At 42.6% G+C, this 25,384-nt stretch overlaps 1 protein-coding gene across 1 annotated transcript in view; it reads right to left on the reverse strand.

Moving 5' to 3' along the window:
• cfap206 (cilia and flagella associated protein 206) overlaps positions 1-22,772 on the reverse strand; it is a 44,600-nt gene extending 21,828 nt beyond the window's left edge. The window contains exons 1-7 of the mRNA XM_020510051.2: positions 22,663-22,772; positions 22,441-22,549; positions 15,258-15,341; positions 10,654-10,744; positions 3,789-3,977; positions 2,049-2,207; positions 229-443 (exon numbers count right to left, since the gene is read on the reverse strand). Of these exons, the coding sequence (XP_020365640.2) occupies positions 229-443; positions 2,049-2,207; positions 3,789-3,977; positions 10,654-10,744; positions 15,258-15,341; positions 22,441-22,548 (846 nt within the window). The 5' untranslated portion in view covers position 22,549; positions 22,663-22,772. The remainder of the gene's footprint in view (positions 1-228; positions 444-2,048; positions 2,208-3,788; positions 3,978-10,653; positions 10,745-15,257; positions 15,342-22,440; positions 22,550-22,662) is intronic.
• Between the last annotated feature and the right edge of the window lie 2,612 nt (positions 22,773-25,384).

The following is a 25,384-nucleotide window of genomic DNA, read 5'->3' on the forward strand; positions in this document are numbered from 1 at the left end:
ATTTCGAACACAACATTTCTTTCCAAACGGCACATTTCCAAAAGATCACTTTACACAGGAAAAGGGATGCAGAGATAAAAGCAAAAGAGGTGGCAGGGACGTGATAATGCCAAAAATAGAGAAAAAAACTTTAGTCCAATTTCCATTTAAAATTGAAAGAAATGAAAAGTATGTTTCTTCCATTACAATCATAATAAATGCATAATAACACTTAAAATAACATCCTACCACAATAATGTGTAGAAAGACCTCATGCTGCCTCACGTTGTATAAAGCTTCCTTCAGTTTATCATGGAACCCATCTTCTTCATACCATTGTGCTCTGCTTTTCTCCAGCCTCTCGATAATAGCTGTATAATGGTAGATAAGCTGCTGCGTGGCTTGTAGCTCAGACTCAACATTTTGTTTGGTTGCTGGCACAGCTTCATTTAGAATGGCGGGCACTGTGTTTGCAAATGTATTTCAATTACACGGAAGTAACTTCAGATAATTATAGTGAAAGTTGGCATGAGAGTAACAATTTGGAAGTAAGTTGCAGCCATGGGGGAATGACAGTTCATAACAAACTATTATTTAGGAACTTGGTTCTAAAGTAGAGGTTTATGGGTTTTCGGTTTTAGTTCTATGAGGGTGAATTTTTTAACGCGGGTCAGGAACTATTTTCTAAATAGTGCGTTAAACAGCAATTTCCAAAATATCACGTGACTTAAGCTAAATGACCAGACCAGCTACCTGATGAGATAATGGTTGAAGAGTTTATTAACCTGAGATCTATAACCCAGTGGGAGACAGATAGAGGGCACAGAAGCAGAAATGAGTCCAGTTCAGAAGGAAAGATCCACATCACCAGGTAAGTTGTTTAGCAGCCTAATGGTACTCAAAGTCATGGGAAAAGCCCTGAGATTTTCTTAGCGTTAGTGAGGAAAAGTCTGTATGTGGCTTGGGAAGAAAATGTTTATAAAGAAAACCAGAGCTGGTGAATGTGCAGAAATTCATTGAAAGGACACTGTTTGCGACTTTGTCAGCTGAGTCAGAAATTTTAGAGTAGAGAGTAGCTGTGATACTTCATGGGGGTTGAGTGTCCATAAACGACATGGCTGGGCAAAAGGGGTTGGATCTTTTGCTTGTTACAATAAGATCTTTCCAAAACATCTCATATAATTTTGATTTTATTTACTTGTGTGTAATAAACTTTGATTTTTTTTTACAAATTCATTCACAAAATATGTGCATTGCTGGCCAGACTAGTGTTTATTGCTCTTCCCTAATTGCTTAGAGGGCAGTTTAGAGTCAGCCACGTTGCTGAGATTTTTTAAGTGCTTTTACAGCAGGAATTAGTTTTCACCATCAGGATCCCCAAGGGCACAATGTTCAATTAAGGTGACATCAAGGAAACTTGGCAGCTCCGTACATATCCTACTATCGATGCAGTGTTTTGGCAAAATAGGAAGTTTTGTTCTTAGAAGGAATGGCAACTAACAGACAGATGGATGTGGGCAAGGGGGCAACAGTCATCTGATATCATGTGGAACATGTGATTGATACAGCCCCTTGAAACAGGGTACAGCAACAAGTGCTCAGAGTCTGAGGGTAGTCCTTGTCAGACAACAGTCTTCTTCAGAAAGAAAGTGAACCAAAAGAGATTGAGGGTGTTCCCCAGCACTTTGGCTGTAGAGTAAAACACTGCCTTCACAACAATTGATACATTCTGTGCCAATTTCATGTTCCTCCCCTATTATCAATGGGCCATCCTCAAATGTCATAGGTTGTATGTTTTCTTTGCCCAATTAACTAATGTATCGTATCCAAACTCTGCTCCTTAACAAACTTAAGAATCTAAAAATTCCTTACAAATGGTTAACTGCATATACTTGGACAGCTCAAAATCAAACAAATGGAATTTTACATTGAAATTAAATACAGGGTTTATCTATTAATGTTCAAAATGTTTAATTTAGAGAATTTTTACTTTAGAATTTTAACAGTCAAATTTAAAAGCCTAACTAAACAGCCACAAGGTGGTTTGAAATCTTTTTTGCAATACTTACAGTCATCAATGCCTTCACCACCCTTCTTACAGTTCTTATTGAACAGCCGAATGCCAGTGACAATCATGCTTAGTTCATTCAACTGTCGCTCCTTGTCCTTTTTTGTGAGGGCAAGAAAGGTACCCAGTTCCACTTGTGGAAAAACACTTTGCAGAGCAGCTAAGCAAAGAAAAGTCAACAAGACATCATGTCATAGGTAAAAATACTTCAGGAAGGATATTATTGACAGAGAGATAGCGCAGCAAAAGCTGCAATCTGGGGTCTGCTTGCTGTTCCACTCCTCATCAGTTCTGGGGCGATGGAACTGCCAGCCACCCGGTCGAGTTTGGACCTTCAGCCCATTAACATTGTCGGAGCACAAGCAGTTTTAATCACTCTGGGACAGCAGGCATTGGTGGAGATTGGTGTTCCCCATCAACGCTTTGAAAAGTGTGCCACCTATAAAATGTCTGCCCTAGCTTGTCAAATCACAACCTACAAACAATATCTGATTAAGATTGCTGCTTTGTAGTTCTCACTAATAGTCCAGCATTCTCCGTGAGTGGCTTATTTCAGTTAAGCATCATCCCTCCTGCTTGCTCCAGGTGGACCTGTGAACACTCTAAGACTCCATACTTGGGACATTTTTTGTCATCCACATGTTGCTCCTTGAGCCCACCATCCACATGCTTTACAGATATGGTGATGACGTCCAGCATTAATTTTCCAACCAGCCCTGACTTCAGAATCTACACTGAGATGAGTCATTGGGCATTTGATCAGGCATCAAAGTCACATGTGGGTAAGAACTTGCTCCAGTTCAGTCTCCATGGTTTATCTCATCCCGATCCTCAAATGTTTGCTTGAGCTGGACACAACCTTAGTGTCCTATATGAATCCAAGTTAAACTTCAAAGCTAATCTCAGCCAGGATCCGAGGTGCTTACCATGCAAACCTGCTCATTTCCAATATTTGACTGATCTCAAATTCTACCACACCCACACTGATGCTGAAATCCTTCCATTGTTATTTCATCACCTCCAAGTTTGAGTAATCTAATATTTTCCTTATCAGTCCCCCATACTCTACAAATGTATGAACAATTAATTTGAAGTTCTTCCGAACCTACGCTAAGTTTTATCATCTCCAGCATTAACTCCCTACCCATCAGTGCTTTGATAACAAAATCCTTAGCTTCAATCAAAATGCTGTAAAAGAACCCCCCTCCACTGCAATCTCCTCCAGCCTTCTATATTAATACATAGAATCCATTTTTGACCATAGCTTCCCCTTCATCCTCTGTCCTTTGCCTTTGCTTCCTATGCCTTTATCTATCTTAATCCAAACTTTGAAATGCTTTCCGTAAATCAGTGCTCCTGAATCCTTTCCCTCTGTGACTCCTATCTCAAGGCCTGAAAGTTGTTGTAAGCTCTGTCTGAGAACTGTCAGAGCAGGAGAAACAGCTGTGATTACTTGCTCAGAACTCCATGGCTGTCATTGCTGCCTCAGAACCTCCAAATTTTAGATTGTGACCCTATTTGGTGTCCTGGGCCCCAATTCAAGAAGCACTGCCCTAAGCTTTTCTGCCTGCCTACCTATCTCACTCCTTTCAAAATGGACTACTTTGGGCATGCTTCCAGTCACCTCTTAGAATACATGGTTCCATGTCAGTTTTCACTTCCATGGAGGGTGTTAAGAATATTTGATTACATTCAAGTTTATGCTACATAGTAAAACGTGAAGAGAAATTAAATCACCTACCAGTTGCCTCTCTCACTACACCTATTTCAGTGGGAGATCCAAGGCCTGAATGAAGCAGCATGTAGCTTACAATTTTACGGTAAAGACATTCCAATTCATCCCGTGTCCTCGCGCGACTATCTGTGATTTCTCTGCATACTGGGGCCAACCTAGATTCCAAGACAGTGCGATGCTCAGCCAGAAATTCCGCTGTAGTGAGGAAATGTAAACAGCTCAGTGTTAATTTGGAATTCCGCAAAACGTGGTAACAATATATACAAAGATATTTGCAATTTTTCTGCATCATTTTTCATGGTCCCATTTATTATTGTACGGAAAGTATGAACATTAACCCAAGAAGTTTGAGTGACCAGGATAAATTGTTTTTTTGCAGTCAGCCAAGGATTCCCTTCCACTGTTGTTGACAGGGTCCTGAACTGTGTGTTATTTCACACATTTCTGGTCTCACCCTTTCCCTTCCCTTCCAGAACTAGGATAAGGTTCCCTTTGTCCTCACCTTCCATTCCACTGACCTCCACATTTAACAGATCTTCCTCTGCTAGTTCTACCACTTCCAGTGTGGTGCTGATACCAACCATCTTTCCTTCCCTTTTCCTCTCATTATGTTAAAGGTACAACTTTCTCCATGATACTTCAGTTGACTCCTCAATCACCCCCAGCACCTTCCTGTGCAATTGCAGGAGATACAACATCTACATTTTTATCCATTCCCTTCTCACGGTCTAGGGCCCAAACACCACTTCTGGGTGACACAGCTACTGGTTTGTACTTGTTTTAACGTAATATTCTGTATTTGATGCTTATGATACGGTCCCTTTACCCTGGGGACACCAAATCCATACTTGGTGCCTGACTTGCAGAACACCTATGTTAAGTCCACAGGTCTTATATTTCAGATGGTTGTCACTTTAATATTCCACTACACCCTCACCCTGCCCTCTCTCTTCTCAGCATCCCACGCTGTTCCCATCAAACTCATTGCTTGCTCAGAGCAGTATCTTAAATTTTGATTGAGTACTTTATAGCTTTCTATAATTCAACAATTTTAGATCATAACTTCTGCCCCCATTTGATCAGAGAGCATCTACTGTTGATCATTCTGCTATTCCAGTTAAACCTCCTTCTGACCCATCTTCTGTTTCTCTTTTGTCTCATTACCACCCTCTTTTGCTTGACTGCAGGTGGACTCATGTCTGCTGATCCCAAAGGAAAAGCAGTCAGTGAGTTTTTTTTCCCTATTCATTTATGGGATGTGGTTATCGCTGGCTGGCCAGCATTTCTTGCCCATTCCTAGTTGCCCTTGAGAAGGTGGTGGTGAGCTGCCTTCTTGAACTGCTGCAGACCCACAGTGCTATTAGGGAAGGAATTCCAGGATTCTGACCCAGCGACAGTGAAGGAACGGCAATATATTTCCAAGTCAGAATGGTGAGTGGCTTGGAGGGGAACTTGGAGGTGGTGGTGTTCCCATATATCTGATGCCCTTGTCCTTCTAGATGAAAGTGGTCGTGGGTTTGCAAGGTGCTGTCTGAGGATCTTTGGTGAATTTCTGCTGTGCATCTTGCAGATAGTACACACTGCTGCTACTGAGCATCAGTGGTGGAGGGAGTGGATGCTTGTGGATGTAGTGCCAATCAAGTGGGCTGCTTTGCCCTGTATGGTGTCAAGCTTCTTCAGTGTTGTTGGGGCTGCATTCATCCAGGTTAGTGAGGAGTATTCCATCATGCTCCTAACTTGTGCCTTGTAGATGGTGGACAGGCTTTGAGGAGTCAGGAGGTGAGTTACTCGCCGCAGTATTCCCAGCTTCTGGCCTGCTTTTGTATCTACTCTGTTAATGTGGTGAGTCCATTTGAGTTTCTGGTCAATGGTAATCCCCACGATGTTGATAATGGGGGATTCAGTAATGGTAACACCATTGAATGTCAAGGGACAGTGGTTAGATTGTCTCCTATTGGTGATGGTCATAGCCTGGCATTTGTGTGGCACCAATGTTACTTGCCACTTGTCAGCCCAAGCCTGGATATTATCCAGATCTTGCTGCATGTGAACATGGACTGCTTCAGTACCTGAAGCGTCATGAACGGTGCTGAACATTGTGCAATCATCGGCGAACATCCTCACCTTCGACCTTATGGTGGAGGGAAGGCCATTGATGAAGCAGCTGAAGATGGTTGAATCTGGGACACTACCCTGAGGAACACCTGCAGAGATGTCCTGGAGCTGAGATGATTGACCGCCAATAACCATGACCATGTTCCATGTGTCAGGTATGACTCCAACTATCAGAGATTTTGCCCCCTGATACCCATTGATTCCAGTTTGCTTGGGCTCCTTGATGCCACACTCAGTCGAATGCAGCCTTGATGTCAAGGGCTGTCACTCTCACCTCACCTCTGGAACTCAGCTCTTTTGTCCATGTTTGAACCAAGGCTGTAATGAGGTCAGGAGCTGAGTGGTCCTGGCAGAACCCAAACTGGGCGTCACTGAGCAGGTTATTGCTGAGCAGCTGCTGCTCAATAGCACTGTTGATGACACCTTCCATCACTTTACTGATGATTGAGAGGAGACTGATGGGGCGGTAATTGGCCAGGTTGGGTTTGTCCTGTTTTTTGTGCACAGGACATACTTGGGCAATTTTCCACATTGTCGGGTAGATACTAGTGTTGTAACTGTACTGGAGCAGTTTGGCTAAGGGAGCAGCAAGTTCAGGAGCATAAGTCTTCAGTACTATTGCTGGAATGTTGTCAGGGCCCATAGCTTTTGCAGTATCCAGTGTCTCCAACTGTTTCTTGATATCACGTGGAGTGAATCGAATTGGCTGAAGACTGGTATCTGTAATGCTGAGGACCACTGGAGGAGGCCGAGGTGGATCAACCACTCGGCATTTCTGGCTGAAGCTTGCTGCGAATACTTCAGCCTTATCTTTTGCACTGATGTGCTGGGCTCTTCCATCATTGAGGATGGGGATATTTGTGGAGCCTCCTCCTCCAGTGAGTTGTTTAATTGTCCACCACCATTGACAACTGAATGTGGCAGGATTGCAGATTTTAGGTCTGATCCATTGGTTGTGCAATCACTTAGCTCTGTCAATCATTTGCTTCCTTCGCTGTTTGGTGTGTAAGTAGTCCTGCTTGGTGGCTTCACCAGGTTGATACCTCATCTTCAGGTATGCCTGGTGCTGCTCCTGGCATGCCCTCCTACACTCTCCATTGAACCAGGGTTGATCCCCTGGCTTGATGGTAATGGGTTGAGTGGGGGATAGGCTGGGCCATGAGGTTACAGATTGTGCTGGAGTACAATTCTGCTGCTGTTGATGGCCCACAGCGTCTCATGGATGCCCAGTCTTGAGTTGCTAGATCTGTGGGAAGTCTGTCCCATTGACATAATGATAGTGCCACACAACACGATGGAGGTTGTTCTCAATCTGAAGGTGGGACTTTGTCTCCATAAGGACTGTGCAATGGTCACGCTTAGCGTTACTGTCATGGACAGATGCAACTGCAGCTGGCAGATTGATAAGGATGAGATCAAGTATGGTTTTCCCTCTTGTTGGTTCCCTCACCACCTGCCATAGACCCACTCTAGCAGCTATGTCCTTTAGGAACTGACCAGCTCGATCAGTAGTGCTGCTATCGAGCCACTCTTGGTGGTGGACATTGAAATCCCCCACCCAGAGTACATGTTGTGCCCTTGCCATCCTCAGTGCTTCCTCTAAGTGTTGTTCAACATTGAGGAGTTCTGATTCATCAGGTGAGGGAGGACGGTATGTGGTAATCAGCAGGAGGTTTCCTTGTCCATGTTTAACTTGAAGCCGTGAGACTTCATGGGGTCCAGAGTCAATGTTAAGGACTCCTAGAGCAACACCCTCACTTTTAATTGTGATATGTCAGAAAGTGTGGGAAATACTCCATCGGTGTGTATAAGCAAGTTTGGGTACAGTCTCTGAAGTAAGAATTATATACAAGAACGCATGTTCCATCAGAAATAATACAAATCAGTTGTAAGTACCCATTTTGCTTAAAGTACACAGTGCAGGACCTGGCTACAGGTTCGTGGGTGAATGCCAATGTGGGTTGGTTAGAAGGTCCACCTTTCTTCTCTGGAACTTTGCCCTAGTTGTTTAGAAGGCTTTAGGCCCTCCCACACCTCACTGGACAGTCCCTACCCCCAAACCCCCAACTCCAACTCCACCCCAACCCACCACCTGTCCATTCTCCAATATATGCCATATCATGCACACATTCCCCCTCCCCACTCCCTGCTCCTTCCACCAAACACACCCATGGCCCATTATACTTTCTATGCCAACTCGGTGCTGACTGATGTCTCTCTAAATGCCTTCAATGACTCCCTATCCTCTCAAAATGAGGCTTGGGGTGCGCCCAGGTCAACAAAAGAATTAGCTTATCACGGGTATCTGTTTTGAAAACTAAACTAAATTGTTGACTTTACTTGCTTGATATCTTCAAGACGTATGAAGCGCTGAAGTCTCTGTTATTGATGCTTCAGTGGCCTGTCCAATTGGCACTTCTATCAGGGTGTGGGCACAGCAAGTTCCATTTTCGAAAGGAAGACATGTGAATGGGTGTTTCTTTTTTTGCTCTCAGCAGTTCTACACTTGCCACTTTTATTACATGGTTCATTGGTTACAACTTAATGGGTTTGGAAAGATTGGATGGAGACAAAAAAATTGCAGATACTAGAATCCAAGGTAGACAAACAGGAGGCTGCAAGAACACAACAGGCCAGGCAGCATCTGGAGGAAAGGAGCAGTCAGCTGAAGAAGGGTAATACCCGAAATGTCGACTCCTCCTTTCCTTCAGATGCTGCCTGGCTTGGAAAAATTGGGAATTGGCATGAAGTTGATTTGAAAAGTATGAAGTAAAAGTTGTGTTCTAAAATTCTAAAAATAAAGACTCTATGACCTGGAATAACTTCACAAGCTTGTAGCCAGGTCCTGTAATTGCTGCTGTACTGTATACTTTAATTAAAATGGGTACTTACAACTGATTTGTGTTATTTCTGTTGGGACATGCATTCTTGTATGTAATTCTTACCTCAGAGACTGTCCCCAAACTTGCTTATACACACTGATGGAGTATTTCCCACACTTTCTGACATATCACACTTCAAAGACAGGCACAGGCAAATTAAATGTAAAGCTTTTTTTAAAAATCTCTCCTGCTTCATTTCAAAATGCGTGTTTTGTTATTACTTCCTGTAAATTTATAGAGTACTCAAAACATCTTTATCTTTTTTTTAACACCCGGACTTTTCTTTTTACTCCTCTCACCTATCTTTAGACATGCTGAACCTCACACCAGCCTTTGAGGTTTATAATATTCTGGAGGATTTGATTGTGTGAATAGAGAATGTCGATTCTCTTTGTCTGGGGTGCATTGAATGAGCAGTTGTCAATGAGACAGTGAGAAGAGATTAAGAGAATATTCTTTCCAGACAGGATTGTAAGACTTTCGAAGACACTGTTCCAGAGAATGGTTAAGAAGGAGTGCTAAATTTTAAAGGGAAGGATGTACAAAAATTTGAGGCAAAGGTAGAAGCACGATTCGGGGGAGTGAAGACAGCATTAGGATTTATTTTGGATTCCTTGTGCGAAAACGCAGCTCAAAAATTAAAGGGATGAATGAGCTACTTCTGTGCTCTAAACATCTACTGTTTCAAAGTCTGACAAAACCTTCTTCATACCTCCCACTCCTTGGATGACATGTTCATCCTGGGCCTCCTCCAGTGCCACAACAATGCCACCCGAAGGTTGCAGGAACAGCACCTCATATTTCCCTTGGGAACCCTGCAGCCCAATGGTATCAATGTGGACTTCACAAGCTTCAAAATCTCCCCTCCCCCTACCGCATCCCAAAACCAGCACAGCTCGTATCCGCCTCCCTAACCTGTCCGTCATTTCTCCCACCCATCTGCTCCTCCCACCTCAACCCCCACCTCCACCTCCTACCTACCAGCCTCATCCCCGCCTCCTTGACCTGTCTGTCTTCCCTTGACTGACCAACCACCATCCTAACTCCCCACCTACACTTACCTTTACTGGCTCCATCCCCGCCTCCTTGACCTGTCTGTCTCTTCTCCACCTATCTGCTCCTTTATCTATCCTCCATCCGCCTCCCCCTCTCTCCCTATTTATTTCAGAATCCCCTTACCCTCCCCCATTTCTGAAGAAGGGTCCAAACTCGAAACGTCAGCTTTCCTGCTCGGCCTGCTGTGTTCATCCAGCTCTACACCTTGTTATCTCTATCTTCTTCATACTATACTTGGAACCTCAATGCAGCAAATGCCTCTCAAAGCTCACCCATTCTACCAGATGGAGGATTAGATTATTATTAATATATTGTCAGAGTGGCAGACAAAGCAGTTCAAGTAGAAAATGTTATTGGATAGACATTTTATTTGTGTCTCTGCAAAAAGATATGTTTAAGGGGATATCAGAATGTGGTGTCCATATCCAACGACAGGTTACAGGGACAAGGTCACTTCATAGTTCTCTTGAGGGAAGGGACAAACACTTGACATGTTCACTGCTGATGTTTTTATGGATGCCACTTGACCTGCTAAGCACTGCTTAGAGATAAGGGTGAGCAGGTCTCTAAGTAATTGGTCTGAAATTTGATTGGTACATTCTGAAACAGCTAAAAAGAATGGGGAGTACGTTACTTTTCAAAATGTTTGACCCTTGCAAATATGAAATGGAGAGATCAGAATGCTGAGAGAGCCCAAATGCATGAGATATAAAGAAAAGCACTACAGCCCAAGGGAAAATTGACTTCAAGCTTAGCAATTTCAATCTACCGAACTATTTAAAGCAGTTTGCCTGAAAAAGGTGACAAGGGAAACTGACCTCTACTTGTATAATTCATATCGAAATAAACTTGCATCTTGATTGTGTCAAGAGATGACCGTTGTGTTTCAAGCAATCTGTCCACGCAAGTCTAGAAAATAAGCATTGATGGTCTTGTTACAAAGCAAAATTGAAATAAAAATTATCCTGAACTATCCATTTAGGCTAGAAAATCCACAGTTGGACCCCTTAAGTGCTGATTTATGTTCAATATAAACACAGCAAGATGCCAGGAACATGCAGTAGAAAAGTGGCCCTTTGGACACAAGGTTAGTTAACTTGTTCCTCGCTGTGTGACAGAAAACAATCAGGTAATGTATCCGGGCTTGTGAGTTCAGGTTTTAAGATTAGGTGGTACATAACTTATATGGATTTGATGGGCCAAATGTTGTCCTTTGGTATCATTATGAATCCATCATTCCATGTGCACACCAAAAACAATGACTTGCATTTTTCTAGCACCTTTAACATGTTAAATGGTCAAGTGAGTAAACAAAATTTAAGAACCAATAGTGCATTGACCCTATCTAACTTTCTTTCCCACTTAGTTATTGCAAGCATCATAAAATCATAAGAAGTAGGAATAGGAGTATACCCCTGAGCTCGCTCCACCATTCAATAGGATCGTAGATGATTTGACATTTCTCACATTCAATTTCCTGCATTTTTCCTCATAACCCTTGATTCCCCTATAAATCAAGAATCTATCGCCTATCTCAGCCTTAAATATACACAAGGACTCTGGCCCCACAGCTGTCTGTGGCAAGGAGTTCCAAAGACTCACAACCATCTGAGAGAAGAAATTCCTCCTCATCTCAGTCTTAAATTGGCACCCCTTTATTCTGCAACTTCTGGTCTTGGACTGTACCATGTGGGAAAACATCCTCTCAGCATTTACCCTGTCAAGTCCCTTTTGAATCCTATATGTTTCAATGTATGCAATCTGGCAACCCCTGTGGGATCCTCAATGGTTTACAACAAGTGAAAATTGTAGTTTGTTTCTGCTTTTCTGCTGCAAGCAGAAAGAGGGTAATCTGGTAATATCGGTTTCTGCCTCTGCCGCAGCGTGACTCACTTCTCTAGTCAGCTAATAAGAATATTGTTGGGAAATAGAACACCAGTAAAGGGAAGGAAACTCCTCAGGGCTAAATGCTCCTGAATCAGGAAAGTGAAAGGGAAGACATAGCCTGGGAAAATGAATGCAATAGGGACTATTTAGCTGATTTGGCAGGATACTTGAAAAGGTCAGTGTCAAGCAGCCCAGATAAAATAACCAATAATTACCAAATATTAACTCAGTGGTTTGTACAGTATAGAGGCAGGAAGGCCATTTGGCCTATCCTGTTCATGCTGTCTCTTTGCACGAGCAGTATAGCTAATTACACTCCCCTGCCTTTTCCCCTGTTTTTGAACCAGGGTAAATTAATGTTTCCTGGTAATGTAGCAAAGTGATGGTTACATGGTACTCGTAATCACACCCACAGTGGGCTGCTCAGTGACATACCGTAATCATTTCACTTCATCCTCATAATCAGAATGTGTCACCTCCTGAACTCTGCCTGTCAGAGGTAACTTAGAGCAGTCGGGATTGGGAGGATTAGAAAAGACTGGTTGAAAAATGCTTCACATTTGGATGGGCTAAATCGACAGCCAGGGAATAACCCAGACACAATCAGTTTAAAAAGCTGCGGCAGAGAAAACTCAAAGGAGAGAGAAAACAGCTTAATCTGTACCGCATAAAAACTGAAAGAACTACAGATGCTGTAAATCAGGGGGGGAGAAAAGCAGAAATTGCTGGAAAAGCTCAGCAGGTCTGGCAGCACCTATGGAGAAAAAAACAGAGTTAACGTTTCGGGTCCGGTGGCCCTTCCTCAGAGATGGAGCCGAAACGTTAACTCTGATTTTTGATTCACAGATGCTGCCAGACCTGCTGACCTTTTCCAGCAACTTCTGTTTTTTGTTTTCATCTGTACCCTGCCTGATTTTACTCTTCCATGTATTGAACTCAATTTGTCCTCCCTATACCTGCTAGACAGGTTAAGTTAAATTTAGCCTCTGAGGAGTTAGACAGCATCAGGCGTTTAACCATTCATTCCCATCAGTGACCAAAACATGGTGTGGTGGTCATGCATTTATGATCCCTGGTGTCTTAATTAACTTGTAACTCATTGGATTTCTATACTTTTTTTTACTTCAGTCATGGGATGTAGGAAGCACTGGCTGGGTCAGCATTTATTGCCCTGACAAGGATGCAGAGATCCTTCAGCATGATCTGGACAGGTTGGGTGAGTGGGCAAGTCAATGGCAGATGCAGTATAATTTGGATAAATGTGAGGTTATTCACTTTGGAAGCAAAAACAAGAAGGCAGATTACTACCTGAATGGCTGTAAATTGGGAGAGGGGAGTGTGCAGTGGGACCTGGGTGTCCTTGTGCACCAGTCGCTGAAGGTAAGCATGCAGGTGCAGCAGGTGGTAAAGAAGGTAAATGGTATGTTGGCCTTCATTGCGAGAGGTTTCGAGTACAGGAGCAGGAATGTGTTGTTGCAATTATACAGGGCCTTGGTGAGGCCACACCTGGAATATTGAGTGCAGTTTTGGTCTCCTTTTCTGAGGAAGGATGCTCTTGTTCTCGAGGGAGTGCAGCGAAGGTTTACCAGGCTGATTCCAGGGATGGTGGGTCTGATATAAGAGGAAGAGATTGACTCGGTTAGGATTGTTTTCGCTGGAGTTTAGACGAATGAGGGGGGATCTCATTAGAGATGTATAAAATTCTAACAGGACAAGACAGGGTAGATGCAGGGAGGATGTTCCTGATGGTGGGGAACTAGGGTCATAGCCTGAGGATTCGGGTTGGACCATTTAGGACAGAGATGAGGAGACATTTCTTCATCCAAAGAGTGGTGAGCCTATGGAATTCATTACCACAGGAAGTAGTTGATGCCAAAACATTGAATGTATTCAAGAGGCGGCTAGATATAGCACTTGAGGTGAATGGGGTCAAAGGGAGAAAGCAGGATTAGGCTATTGAGTTGGATGATCAGTCATGATCGTGAAGAATGGGCCGAATGGCCTCCCCCGCACTTACCTTCTATGTTTCTTGAACTGTTACAGTCCATGTGTTGCAGGCAGACCCACAACGCCATTTAGGGAGGGAATTCCAGGATTTTGAGCAAAAAAACACTGAAGGAACAATGACATATTTTCAAATCAGGATGGTGTGTGGCTTGGAGAGCAACTTGCAGGTGGTGGTGTTCCCATGTATCCGCTGCCCTTGTCCTCTAGACTGACATGGTCATGTGTTTGGAAGGTGTTATCTAAGGATCTTTGGTGAACTGGCAGTGCATCTTGTTGATGGTACACAGTAGCTACTCAGTATGGTAATGGCGGGAGTGGAAGTTTGTGGATATAGTACTAATCGAGCAGACTACTTTGTACTGGATGGTGTCAAGCTTCTTGAGCGTTTTTGGAGCTGAACTAATCCAAGCAAGTGGGGAATATTTCATCACATTTGACATGTGCCTTAGAGATGATGTACAGGTATTGGGGAGACAGGAAGGGAGTGTGGGATTCCTAGCCTCTGACCTGATTTTGTGATCGCTGTACTTACATGGTTAGTGCAGTTCAGTTTCTGGTCAGTGTATACCCCAGATGTTGACAGGGATTCAATAATGGTAACACCATTGAATGTCAAGGGAAGGTGGTCATTGCTTGGCATTTGTGTGGCTCAAATGTTACTTGCCACTTTTCAGCCCAAACATGGATATTGCCCAGGTCTTGCTGCATTTGGTCATAGACTGCTTGCTGTCTGAGGATTCGTGAATGGTGCTGAACATTGTGCAATCATCAGCAAATATCCTCACTTTGGACTTTATGAAGGTCATTTTTGAAGCAGCTGAAGATGGTTGGGTCTAGGGCTTTATATCCTTCTACAAAAGGTTACAGCTCTTAAATTTTGCAAACACAATCTCTCTTTTTAACATATTTTAAAAGATTGCTGCCTTTAAAATTTTTTGAACTCACTTGCTACCTTGGTCAATAAAATCACTCTGTTGTGCTGTACTGCTAAGTATACACCTGACCGGTTATATCCCTCGTATGCATTCAGTTGGTTGAACTCAGTGAAGGTATAGTGGAGGGACATGGTTGACATGCTAAAATTGACCTTGCTATGATCCCACTTACAGTGCCCTCTGCTGCCTTTATTTGAACCAGGGTAAATTAACGTTTCCTGGTAATGTAGCAAAGTGATGGTTACATGGTACTCGTAATCACCGCCACAGTGGTCTGCTCAGTGACGTACTGTAATCACTTCACTTCATCCTCATAATCAGAACGTGTCACCTCTTGTAATGGAATGCAGGTCGACAAGGCAAAGGGGTCAACTGTGAAAGCTTCTTAGGTGAATAGTTCATCTCCAATCACTACTTAAGCTCACATGCAAAATTTTCACCTAAATAACGTATGAAGGAAATGGGATTGTAATTCCGCGTAAATTACCATTTTAATGTGAAGGACAAGAAAAGGAAGAAAATCAAAGTGGGCAAAATACTGATCCCCCTGATGAATTTTCACACAGGCAACATTAGCTTAGTTAAGTGGTTACCGTGATGAGCTTGCGAACATCAGTCTTTGTGAGGGTTTTTTCGACATTGAACTCATATCTTGGATCCAGAACAACAGCTTTAACCTATTAGAAAACAAATTCATTATACAACTTCAAGGTGTTCGGTATTTGGTGTATTTACAGAGTGCAATTTTTTTCTGCATATTAGCTTTCAAAGAAATAGCAAGTTGCTTTGTAAAGCAACGCACAGAAAGATACATAACTCTGAGAAAAACATAATCACTAGAGGAAATTTCCATCTTCAGTGTTCCCAGTGCCTTGCTTTGCCTGCCGGGATTACATAATAGGAATTCAGGAGCATTCCCGTAACTTTCTTTCATAAACGCACTCTGCACACTTGATTATAAAATTGCAGTTGTTGAAGACAGTAAATGTTTGCTGCTGTGCTAAAGGACAGAGGTACAGGAAGGTCCTGGTCTCAATCCACGAACTGAATTTAGCAGAGGTGTTCTAAAATTTCTGCCTTCCCTCTGCAGAGAAGGAGTGGCTGGATGAGAAATCAAGCTGTGTGCTTGATATCCTGCGTTCACTATGGGTAAGTGAAAGTCAGGACAGGACCTGACTCACAGATGTATGAATATTCAAGGACCTGGTTTAGTGGCAGGTGAAAAAACATTGGGCTGACAGTTGTAATTTCTGTCATATCTCATTAAAGTGCCTTTAACAGTCCCCTATATTAAGGTCACAAGACCAAAAAATGAAGGAGCAGAAGTTGGCCATACAGCCCATCTTGTCTACTTCACCATTCAATGAGAACATGGCTGATCTGATAATCTCTAACACCACTTTCCTGCCTTTTCCCATAACCCTTGATTCTCTTACTGATTAAAAATCTGTCTAGCTCAGCTTTGAATATACTTAACAGTCCACCCTCTGTATTAAAGATTTCCACAGTTTCACTACCCTCTGAGAGAAGAAATTCTTTCTCATCTCAGTCTTAATATGGCAGCCCCTTCTTCTGCGATTATGCCTTCTGGTCGTAGACTTTTCCAGAACGGCAAACAATCTTTCCACATCCACCTTTTCAAATGCCATCCAAATCTTGTATCTTTCAATGAGGTCACTTCTCATTCTTCTAAACTCTAACGAGTACAGGCACAACCTACTCAACATCTCCTCGTAAGACAGTCCCTCACTATCCAAGATCAACCTAATGAACCTTTTCTGGACTGTCTTCAATGCCTGTATCTTTTCTTAGTTAAGGTTTCCAAAACAGCTCACAGTATTCCAGCTGTGGTCTGACTAGTGCCTTGTATAGCTTTAGCAAGACCTCCCTATTTTTACACTCCATTTTTTGAAACAAAGGCCAACATTCCATTTGCCTTCCCTATTATCCCCTTAATTTGGATGCTAGCTTTTTGTAATTTATGCATAAGCACTCCCAAACCCCTCTGTGCTATAGTTTTCTGCAGTCTTTTTCCATTTAAGTAATATTTAAATGATTTTGATGTGAACATAGGAGGTATGGTTAGTAAGTTTGCAGATGACACCAAAATTGGAGGTGTAGTGGACAGTGATCTTGATCAGATTGGCCAATGGACCAAGGAGTGGCAGATGACGTTTAATTTAGATAAATCTGAAGTGTTGCATTTTGGAAAGGCAAATCAGGGCAGGACTTATACACTTAATGATAAGGTATGATGGAGTGTTGCTGAACAAAGAGATTGTGGAGTGCAGGTTCATAGTTCCTTGAAAGTGCAGTCGCAGATAGATAGGATAGTGAAGAAAGTGTTTGGTCTGCTTGCCTTTTTTGGTCAGTGCATTGAGTACAGGAGTTGGAAGGTCATGTTGTGGCTATACAGGACATTGGTGAGGCCACTTTTGGAATACCGTATGCAATTCTGGTCTCCCTCCTATAGGAAGAATGTTGTGAAACTTGAAAGGGTTCAGAAAAGATTTACAAGGATGCATGTTTTCCCCATGACAGACATTAAGCTAACTGGCCGAAATTTACCTGCTTTTTGTCTTCATCCCTTTATAAACAAAGGTGCTACAGTGGCCGTTTTTCCAATCCTGTGACACTTTTCCAAGATAACAGAGCATCAACTATCTCCCCAGCTATTTCTTTTAAAACCTAGGATGCATCTCTTCAGGTCCAGGGGACTTAACCATTTTTAGCTCCATTAGTTTCCCCAGCACTTTTTAAAAATCTAGTGATAGCTATTGTATTTAGTGGTGATGTGTGAACACAACTTTTTACAAGTCATATTTTGAACAAGTTGATTGGTGTTTAAGAATACATGAACCTTACTGTACAACATTGATAAAGGCACAAAAAAAAGGCAGATTAGAAAATATCTACTTACCGCATGGTGCGGTGGGTGAGTGAAGTCTAAACTTCTAGAGATTTTGCCCTAGTAATTTGAAAACTAAATAATTGTTCAGACTGGGGCAAAGAAAAGTATGGACCAATCTGTTGCTTTTGCTGGTAAAATACATCCCACTGCAGAAAAGGCCCAGGTATACTTTGGAGTGGAAGATGGGAGTGAAAGACCCACTGTAAATCAGTGAAGATTGCTCCGAGCATATTACTGCTGTGGGGCAGTTGGCTTTTGAGTTGACAGCCTCATCCTCCTCACTCAGGGGCTGGTGAATAGGTTTTCGCACAACATGTAGCCCGTTGAACCTGACAGACAAGGGTCTTGCTCACATCAAACAAACTACATAAGGAGATGCAACTCTTCAAGTGCTATAGGATGTTGCGATGAAGAGATGTTCTGAAACCATCAAGGTTATGTTGTTGCTGTAAAAGAATATTGGATATACAGAGATAAGGTAATAACCCAAAATGGCCAAGTAAGAACGCACAAAGAAACAAGAGATGAGGCAGGATATCTGAAGCACATCCATACAAGCCATCAAGGAACTGAGTCCATCTTGAGGAAGGCAAGAGAGTGCTCAAATGGTCAAACATAAACAATGAGATTAACAACCATAACAGCCAGTGTAGCACTTATAACAAATATCAAGCTGAGCAAACTAGAGAACTTCCCCTGGATGAAGCTTGTAGTAGACAATGTTATTGTTTCTGGAACAGAATATCTCATCACAAATGACGATTCAGACTACTGAGCAGTTGACCTCAGTCTGATTGTAGAAAGCCTGAAAGCACACTTCCGACATCATGGCCTTCCTGAAACTCTGAAATTTCAAACAACATCAGCCCTCATAGAAACATAGAAGATAGAAGCAGGAGTAGACCATTTGGCCCCTTGAGCCTGCTCCACCATTCAACATGATCGGGATGGATCATTGAGCTCAATACCTTAACCCCTCTCTTCCCAAATCCCTTGATCCCTTTAGCCACAAGAGTCATATATACCTCCTTCTTGAAAACACATAATGTTTATGAGGTTATCTGTATTCATGAATAATTAGGAGATTCAGCACTACACATCAACTTTTTTTTTATTCATTCATGTGATGAGGACATTACTGGCTAGGCTAGCATTTATTGCCCATCCTTAATTGCCCTGAGAACAATTAAGAGTCAATCACATTGCTGTGGGCCATTGTGGGCCTGGAGTCACATGTTGGGCATATAAGACTAAGACAAAGGAGCAGAAATTAGGCCATTCAGCCCATTGAGTCTGCTCCATCGTTCAATGATGGCTGATAATTTCTCAATCTTATTCTCCTGTTTTCTCCTCATAACATTTGATCCCCTTGACAATCAAGAATCTATCTATCTCCATCTTAAATATACTCAATGACCTGGCCTCTGCAGCCTTCTGTGGCAACGAATTCCATAGATTCACCACTCTCTAGCTGAAGAAATTTCTCCTCATCTGTGTTCTAAAGGGTCTTCCCTTTACTCTAAAGCTTTGCCCTTGGATCCTAGTCTCTCCTACCAATGGAAACATCCTCCCAACATTCACTCTGTCCAGGCCATTCAGTATTCTGTAAGTTTCAATTAGATCCCCCCTCGTCCTTTTAAATTCCATCGGGTATAGACCCAGAGTCTTCAAATGGTCCTCATATGTTAAGACTTTCATTCCTGGGATCATTCTCGTGACCCTCCTTTGAACCTGCTCCAGGGCCAGTACATCCTTCCTGAGGTATGGGGCCCAAAATTGCTCACAATCCTCTAAATGTGGTCTGACTAGAGCTTTATATGGCCTCAGAAGTACATCCCTGCTTTTATAGCCAAGTCCTCTCAAACTAAATGTCAAAGTTGCATTTGCCTTCCTAACTACTGTATTAACCTGCATGTTTACCTGAACAGAATCCTGGACTAGGACTCCTAAGTCCCTTTGCACCTCAGACGTCTGAATTTTCTCCCCATTTAGAAAACAGCCTATGCCTCTATCAGGTAAGGATAGCAGTTTCCTTCCCTAAAGGACATAAGTGAATGAGATGGGTTTTTCCAGACAATTGGCAATGATTTCATGGTCATCAGTGGACTCTTATTTCCAGATTTTTATTAAATTCAAATTCAATTAAAAATCTGCCTTGGCAGGATTCGAACCCAGCGATAATAACACCATGCCATCACATCCCCATGTACCTTCCTAAGTCAAATCAAAAGGTTGAAACAGCAGTGAAAATTGACAACAGCATCATCTAAAACAATTAAATTACAGCGTTGGAGTGAACAAGGCAATCTTATCAGCAAGGGATAATTCAAATTCTTGCTACTAATGCTATTAGAAAAAGAGGGAGTCAGGACCACTTTGAGCCCCTTGAAAGCTGATAACAATTAAATTATTGCTGAAAATAATGTAATGGCAGACCTATTGAATAATTACTTTACGAGAGTATATTTACAATAGATGAAGATGTTAGCATGCTAAAGAAACTAATGCTGGATCATGGACAGGAACTAATAAAATGAACACAAGCAAAATAATAGGACTAGAGAAACACAGCTCCTTGAGGCAAGGAAAGTAGTCCAACCCAGTGACTAATGTCACTCTGCACCTATACGACTTTTCAAAAACATAAAAATCTACTGAACCTATACCTAGTAACAGAAGTGAGTGACAAGATCAAGGTGAAATGACAGAAGGCCAAATTCCACTTTGAAAACACAGCCAAATTATTGCCAGATCTGAGGTTTGGATAGCTAGTCAAAGTACCAACGTTCAACGCTCTCAACAAGTTTCAGCCCACTTAACAATATGGGGACCTGTATAAAGCAGTTATAGAACATAGAACAGTACAGCACAGTACAGGCCCTTCGGCCCACGATGTTGTGCCAACCTATTATCTGACTAAGATCAATCTACCCTGCATACCCTATACTTTACTATCCTCCATGTGTCTATCCAAGAGTCGCTTAGAAGTCTTTAAAGTATCTGACTCCACTACCACTGCCGGCAGCACATTCCACATGCCCACCACTCTCTGTGTGAAGAACCTACCTCCGACATCTCCCCTATACCTTCCTCCAATCGCCTTAAAATTATGCCCCCTCGTAATAGTCATTTCCACCCTGGGAAAAAGTCTCTGGCTATCTACTCTATCTATGCCTCTCATCATTTTGTAAACCTCTGTCAAGTCACCTCTCATTCTTCTTTGCTCCAATGAAAAAAGCCCTACCTCCCTCAACCTTTCCTCATAAGACCTGCCCTCCAGTCCAAGCAGCATCTTCGTAAATTTCGTCTGCACTCTCTCCAAAGCTTCCACATCTTTCCTGTAATGAGGTGACCAGAACTGAACACAATATTCCAAGTGTGGTCTAACCAGAGTTTTATAGAGCTGCAGCATAACCTCACGGCTCTTAAACTCAATTCCCCCGCCAAAGAAAGCCAACACACCATACGCCTTCTTTACAATCCTATCAACTTGGGTCGCAACTTTGAGGGATCTATGGAGGTGGACCCCGAGATCCCTCTGTTCCTCCACACTGCTGAGAATCCTGCCATTAACCCTGTACTCTGCATTCAAATTCGACCTTCCAAAATGAATCACTTCACACTTTTCCGGGTTGAATTCCATCTGCCACTTCTTTGCCCAGCTCCGCATCCTGTCAATGTCCCGTTGCAACCTACAACAGCCCTCCACATTATTCACAACTCCACCAACCTTCGCGTCATCAGCAAACTTACTAACCCACCCTTCCACTTCCTCAACCAAGTCATTTATAAAGATCACAAATTATTAGTTATCACCTAGATTATACATAGTGAAAGTGAACAGCAAGAGGTATCATCGCAACCGTAGGCGTATACATGAAACCGGAGAAGCTGTTCATTCACAGCAGACAGCTGGTAAGGCAGGTTTAATTTTGCAAACGAGGAACTGAACAATCATCAATCCCAGAGGTCAAATACTTCCCAATAAATGCAACAGATCAGCAGCAACAAATAGCACCACACAACAGAGTATTGCGACAGCATGACTCAGAAAAGCAATGTCACACCAGGAACCAGGAGACACCAGACGAACAGACAACAAAGAATCCGGTGCATATAATCAGAAAAACTGAACATTATGTGTGAAATACATGTGTAGGGGCAGTTGAAATTGAAAGAACATGCAGATTTTTCTTGATGCAAGAGATTATTCCTGATAGATTATGTATGTTGAGTAACCTGCAATTTATGAAGCATATAATTTTTTTCTTGTAAAGGAAAGGGGGATGAATGAACAAATATCTTTGTATACTTTGGCTGAAATATTAGCGTAGCCTCTGATGTAATTCATGTAAATACAGTACTCATTTTACACTCCAAATTGGTACACTGTGCATAATTTACTCAGCTCTGGCTGTTTCTGCAGTATACCGGTCTGCACAGCAAGACTTTGCAAGCTGTGCACCTTTCTGGTTGAAGACGAGGTGAGATGAGATATTTGTACAGTCTTGTGATCTGTACTGTTTGTCCTAAATCAATGGGAAGGTAGTGAGGACAACATTGATCGAGGCAGACTGTGAGCCCAGTGTGGCGCTTCGTTGGGGATTGGATCTGCCCGTGGTACCACTCCGCAGTCCTCTTTCTCGCATTAGCCAGTTTGAAAATTCGTGTGTTCTACGGAATATCAGAGTATGCGCTCCTCACCAGGTTTGCAATAGCATAGTTACGTTTTCTCTAGATTATGAAGTTTGATTTTTTTCAATGCTCTTGTCCCAAACAGTAAGTAACCATTGCTGTAATGAAGAATGTATTCACTTGAGTAAAACGCAAATAACTCATTAGAGTACCAATCTCACTGCACTCACCATGAACGCTACAAGAGTCTCAGAAATGGAGTGTCCTCTATCAGCGCACTCCTGGGCTATTTCCCGAATGATATTCTTAATCACACATTCAGCCTGGGTGTACGCCATTCTGCAGGTTTCAAACGGGGAGAAAAAAAAAAGACATGTGAGGGTTTAGATAATGGAAACATCAAGAGGAGGACACACATTAACAGCAGTTTGCTCAGGCCAGCCTTTCACAACCTGCTTTACAAACGGTCACATTCAGTTGACAAAGTTCCCAGCTCTTGATCCTTTCCTGGGTGGATGTTACTCTCCGTTTCCATCCTCCTGTTGTTTCGTGTAACGATCCCGTTACCCTGGAGACAGACATCAACCGACCAGCCTGATTAGTTGACGTCAATCCCCTGACGTTCTTACGCACGTGGTCACGGTGGAGATATTCGACGAAAGATGTTGCACTGAGTTTTCAGCATAGCTGCAAAACGTTAACTCTGATTTCTCTGCACGGATGCTGCCAGACCTGCTGAGCTTTTCCAGCAATCCCTATTTCTGTTTCAGTTTAGGTGCACTTGGCTCCGAGCAGCGGGTGGTGTACTCAGCGGTTAATACACACCACTAGACAGATCTCCAGTCAGAGGCAGAGGCCAAGTGCCCACAATGGTCAGCCAGCTGATAGCAACAAAATAAGAAACCAGTCTGCAGTGCGCTAAACTGCCTGTCCTCTTTCAAAGGTGGTTAATTAGAAGAAATATTCTGCCTGGACTTCATACCTGTGACAGGAGCTGACTTAATGGAAGATGTGAAAAATCTAGCTTGCAAATATAAGGGTTGCAGATGGATCAGTGAACAGGAGACTTTTTGAAGCAGATAAACCTTCCCAGTGGCTGAGTGAAGCTAGTTTACAGAGTGCACTGAACTGGATGCTCAATTTTTCTAACCCAAACAGGATTAGCTGCAGAAGTGCTATCTTTAGTTCATTTGTGCCAAATGGGCATTGCTGGATGGGCCAGGATTTATTGCCCATCCCTAATTGCCTTTGAGAAGATGATTGTGAGCTACTTTCTTGAACTGCTGCAGTCCATGTTCTGTATTTAGACTGACAATGCTGTTAGGGAGGGAATTCCAGGATTTTGACCCAGCGACAGTGAGGGAACCGTGATAGATATCTAAGTCAGGATGATGAATGGCTTGGAGGGGAACTTGCAAATGGTGGTGTTCCCATATATCAGCTGCTTTGGCCTTCTAGATGGTAACGAATATGAGTTTGGACCATGACTCTAAGGATCCTGGTGAATTTCTGAACTGCATTTAGTATACACTGCTGTTATTGAGCGTCAGTGGTGGAGGGAGTGGATGTTTGTGGATATCCATCAGGAAGTGATCAGCACATGACATTTTTGAGACCCTGCAGGAAAAGGACGGGATGGATCCTGTCAGGTTTTTCCTGAGCAGACTGTTAAAGTCATTTCACAGAATGTCTCATCACCAGAACTCTCCAACATGCACCACGACAACGCTTGGCTGATGGTGAGAAGGGTACTACCTATGAGATCCTTCATGTACGCCCGGACTCTGTGCACCACTGCATGCTGCCCTCGAAGTTGCTGTGGGACGGACAGTTTAGACACTGTCACACATCTCCTGAAATGTACCTTTGCAAAGAAAGATGCAATGGTTTTCATCGAGGTTTATCCTGAGCAGCTCCATGACAGGATTCTGTGCTCTACGGGCTGTTCCCCAAGATGCACACAAAAACAAACATCGACCGCCTAGAGGACCATCAATGCAGTGAAAGACGCTCTTTGGTCTGCCTGAAACTTGCTGGTCTTCCAGAGGAAGGAGTTGACCTCGACCAAGTGTTGCAGGCTGGTACATTCCAAGGTCCAGGTCCACATGCTGAGGGATGCACTAAAGCTTGGGGCAGCTGCTGCCAAGGTACAGTGGAGAAAAACCACTGGCTAAGGTCTTTCTGCCAAAGTTAAATGGGGCCTGTTCAGTTATCAGACCTTCCTGGTTCTTCAAATGTATGTAAATGTAGTCTTGTACAAGTAAGAGATGCCTTTGGAGTTTGATCCACCTTGGTGTCCTCCTGAAATATCTATTTTTGTCTTGTCCTCAAAAAATAGATCAAATCCATCCTATCCAATTAACATCCCACCAGTCTACTCTCAAAGTGATGGAGGATGTATTGAAAGTGCTACTAAGTGACATTTACACAGAAATAACCTGCTCTCAGATCCTCCGTTTGAGTTGCATCAAGGCCAGTGCTGATCTTACTGCAGTCTTGGTGCAAACATGGATCAAGTTAGAGTGACTGCTATTGATATTGATATTGAGGCAGAATTTTACCAAGTATGTCATCAACAATAGTTAATTAACTAAGAATCGGGGTAAAACTCTTCAACGGTTGGATTCATAGCCCATATAAACAAAGATGGCTGTATTTGATGGGGCGAATCATCTCAGTCTCAGACATCTCTACAGGGTTTCTTAAGGTAGTGTGCAAAGCTCAACCATCTTCAGCTGCTTCTTCCATCACCTCCATCTTAAACGTCAGAAGTGGGAACATTTGCTGATGACTGCACAATATTCAACATAATTATGACTCCTTAGACAATCCAGCTGAAGCTGTCCATGTACAGCAAGACTTGGACTGATAAGTGGGGAGTAACATTCATTCCACACAAGTGGTAGGCAATGACCATCTCCAACAAGATCTAATCATCATTTTCCTGAGTTTTATATTAGTGGAAGGGATAATATTTTAAGAAAACTTTATAAACATTGCCCAGTTAAACAGGAATATTGCAACAAGGAGTCCACACAGGTATTACTAGAAGCAATGTTTAATTTAAAAATACTTTTTATTTAGAACAAAAGATAAAATTGTGCACTGTACAATATTTCAGTCTTATTTCAGATTGTGGTACAATCTAATATTTTACAATTTTAAGAGGACAAA

Source organism: Rhincodon typus, chromosome 5 (assembly GCF_021869965.1).
Source record: "Rhincodon typus isolate 14 chromosome 5, sRhiTyp1.1, whole genome shotgun sequence".
NCBI lineage: Eukaryota > Metazoa > Chordata > Chondrichthyes > Orectolobiformes > Rhincodontidae > Rhincodon > Rhincodon typus.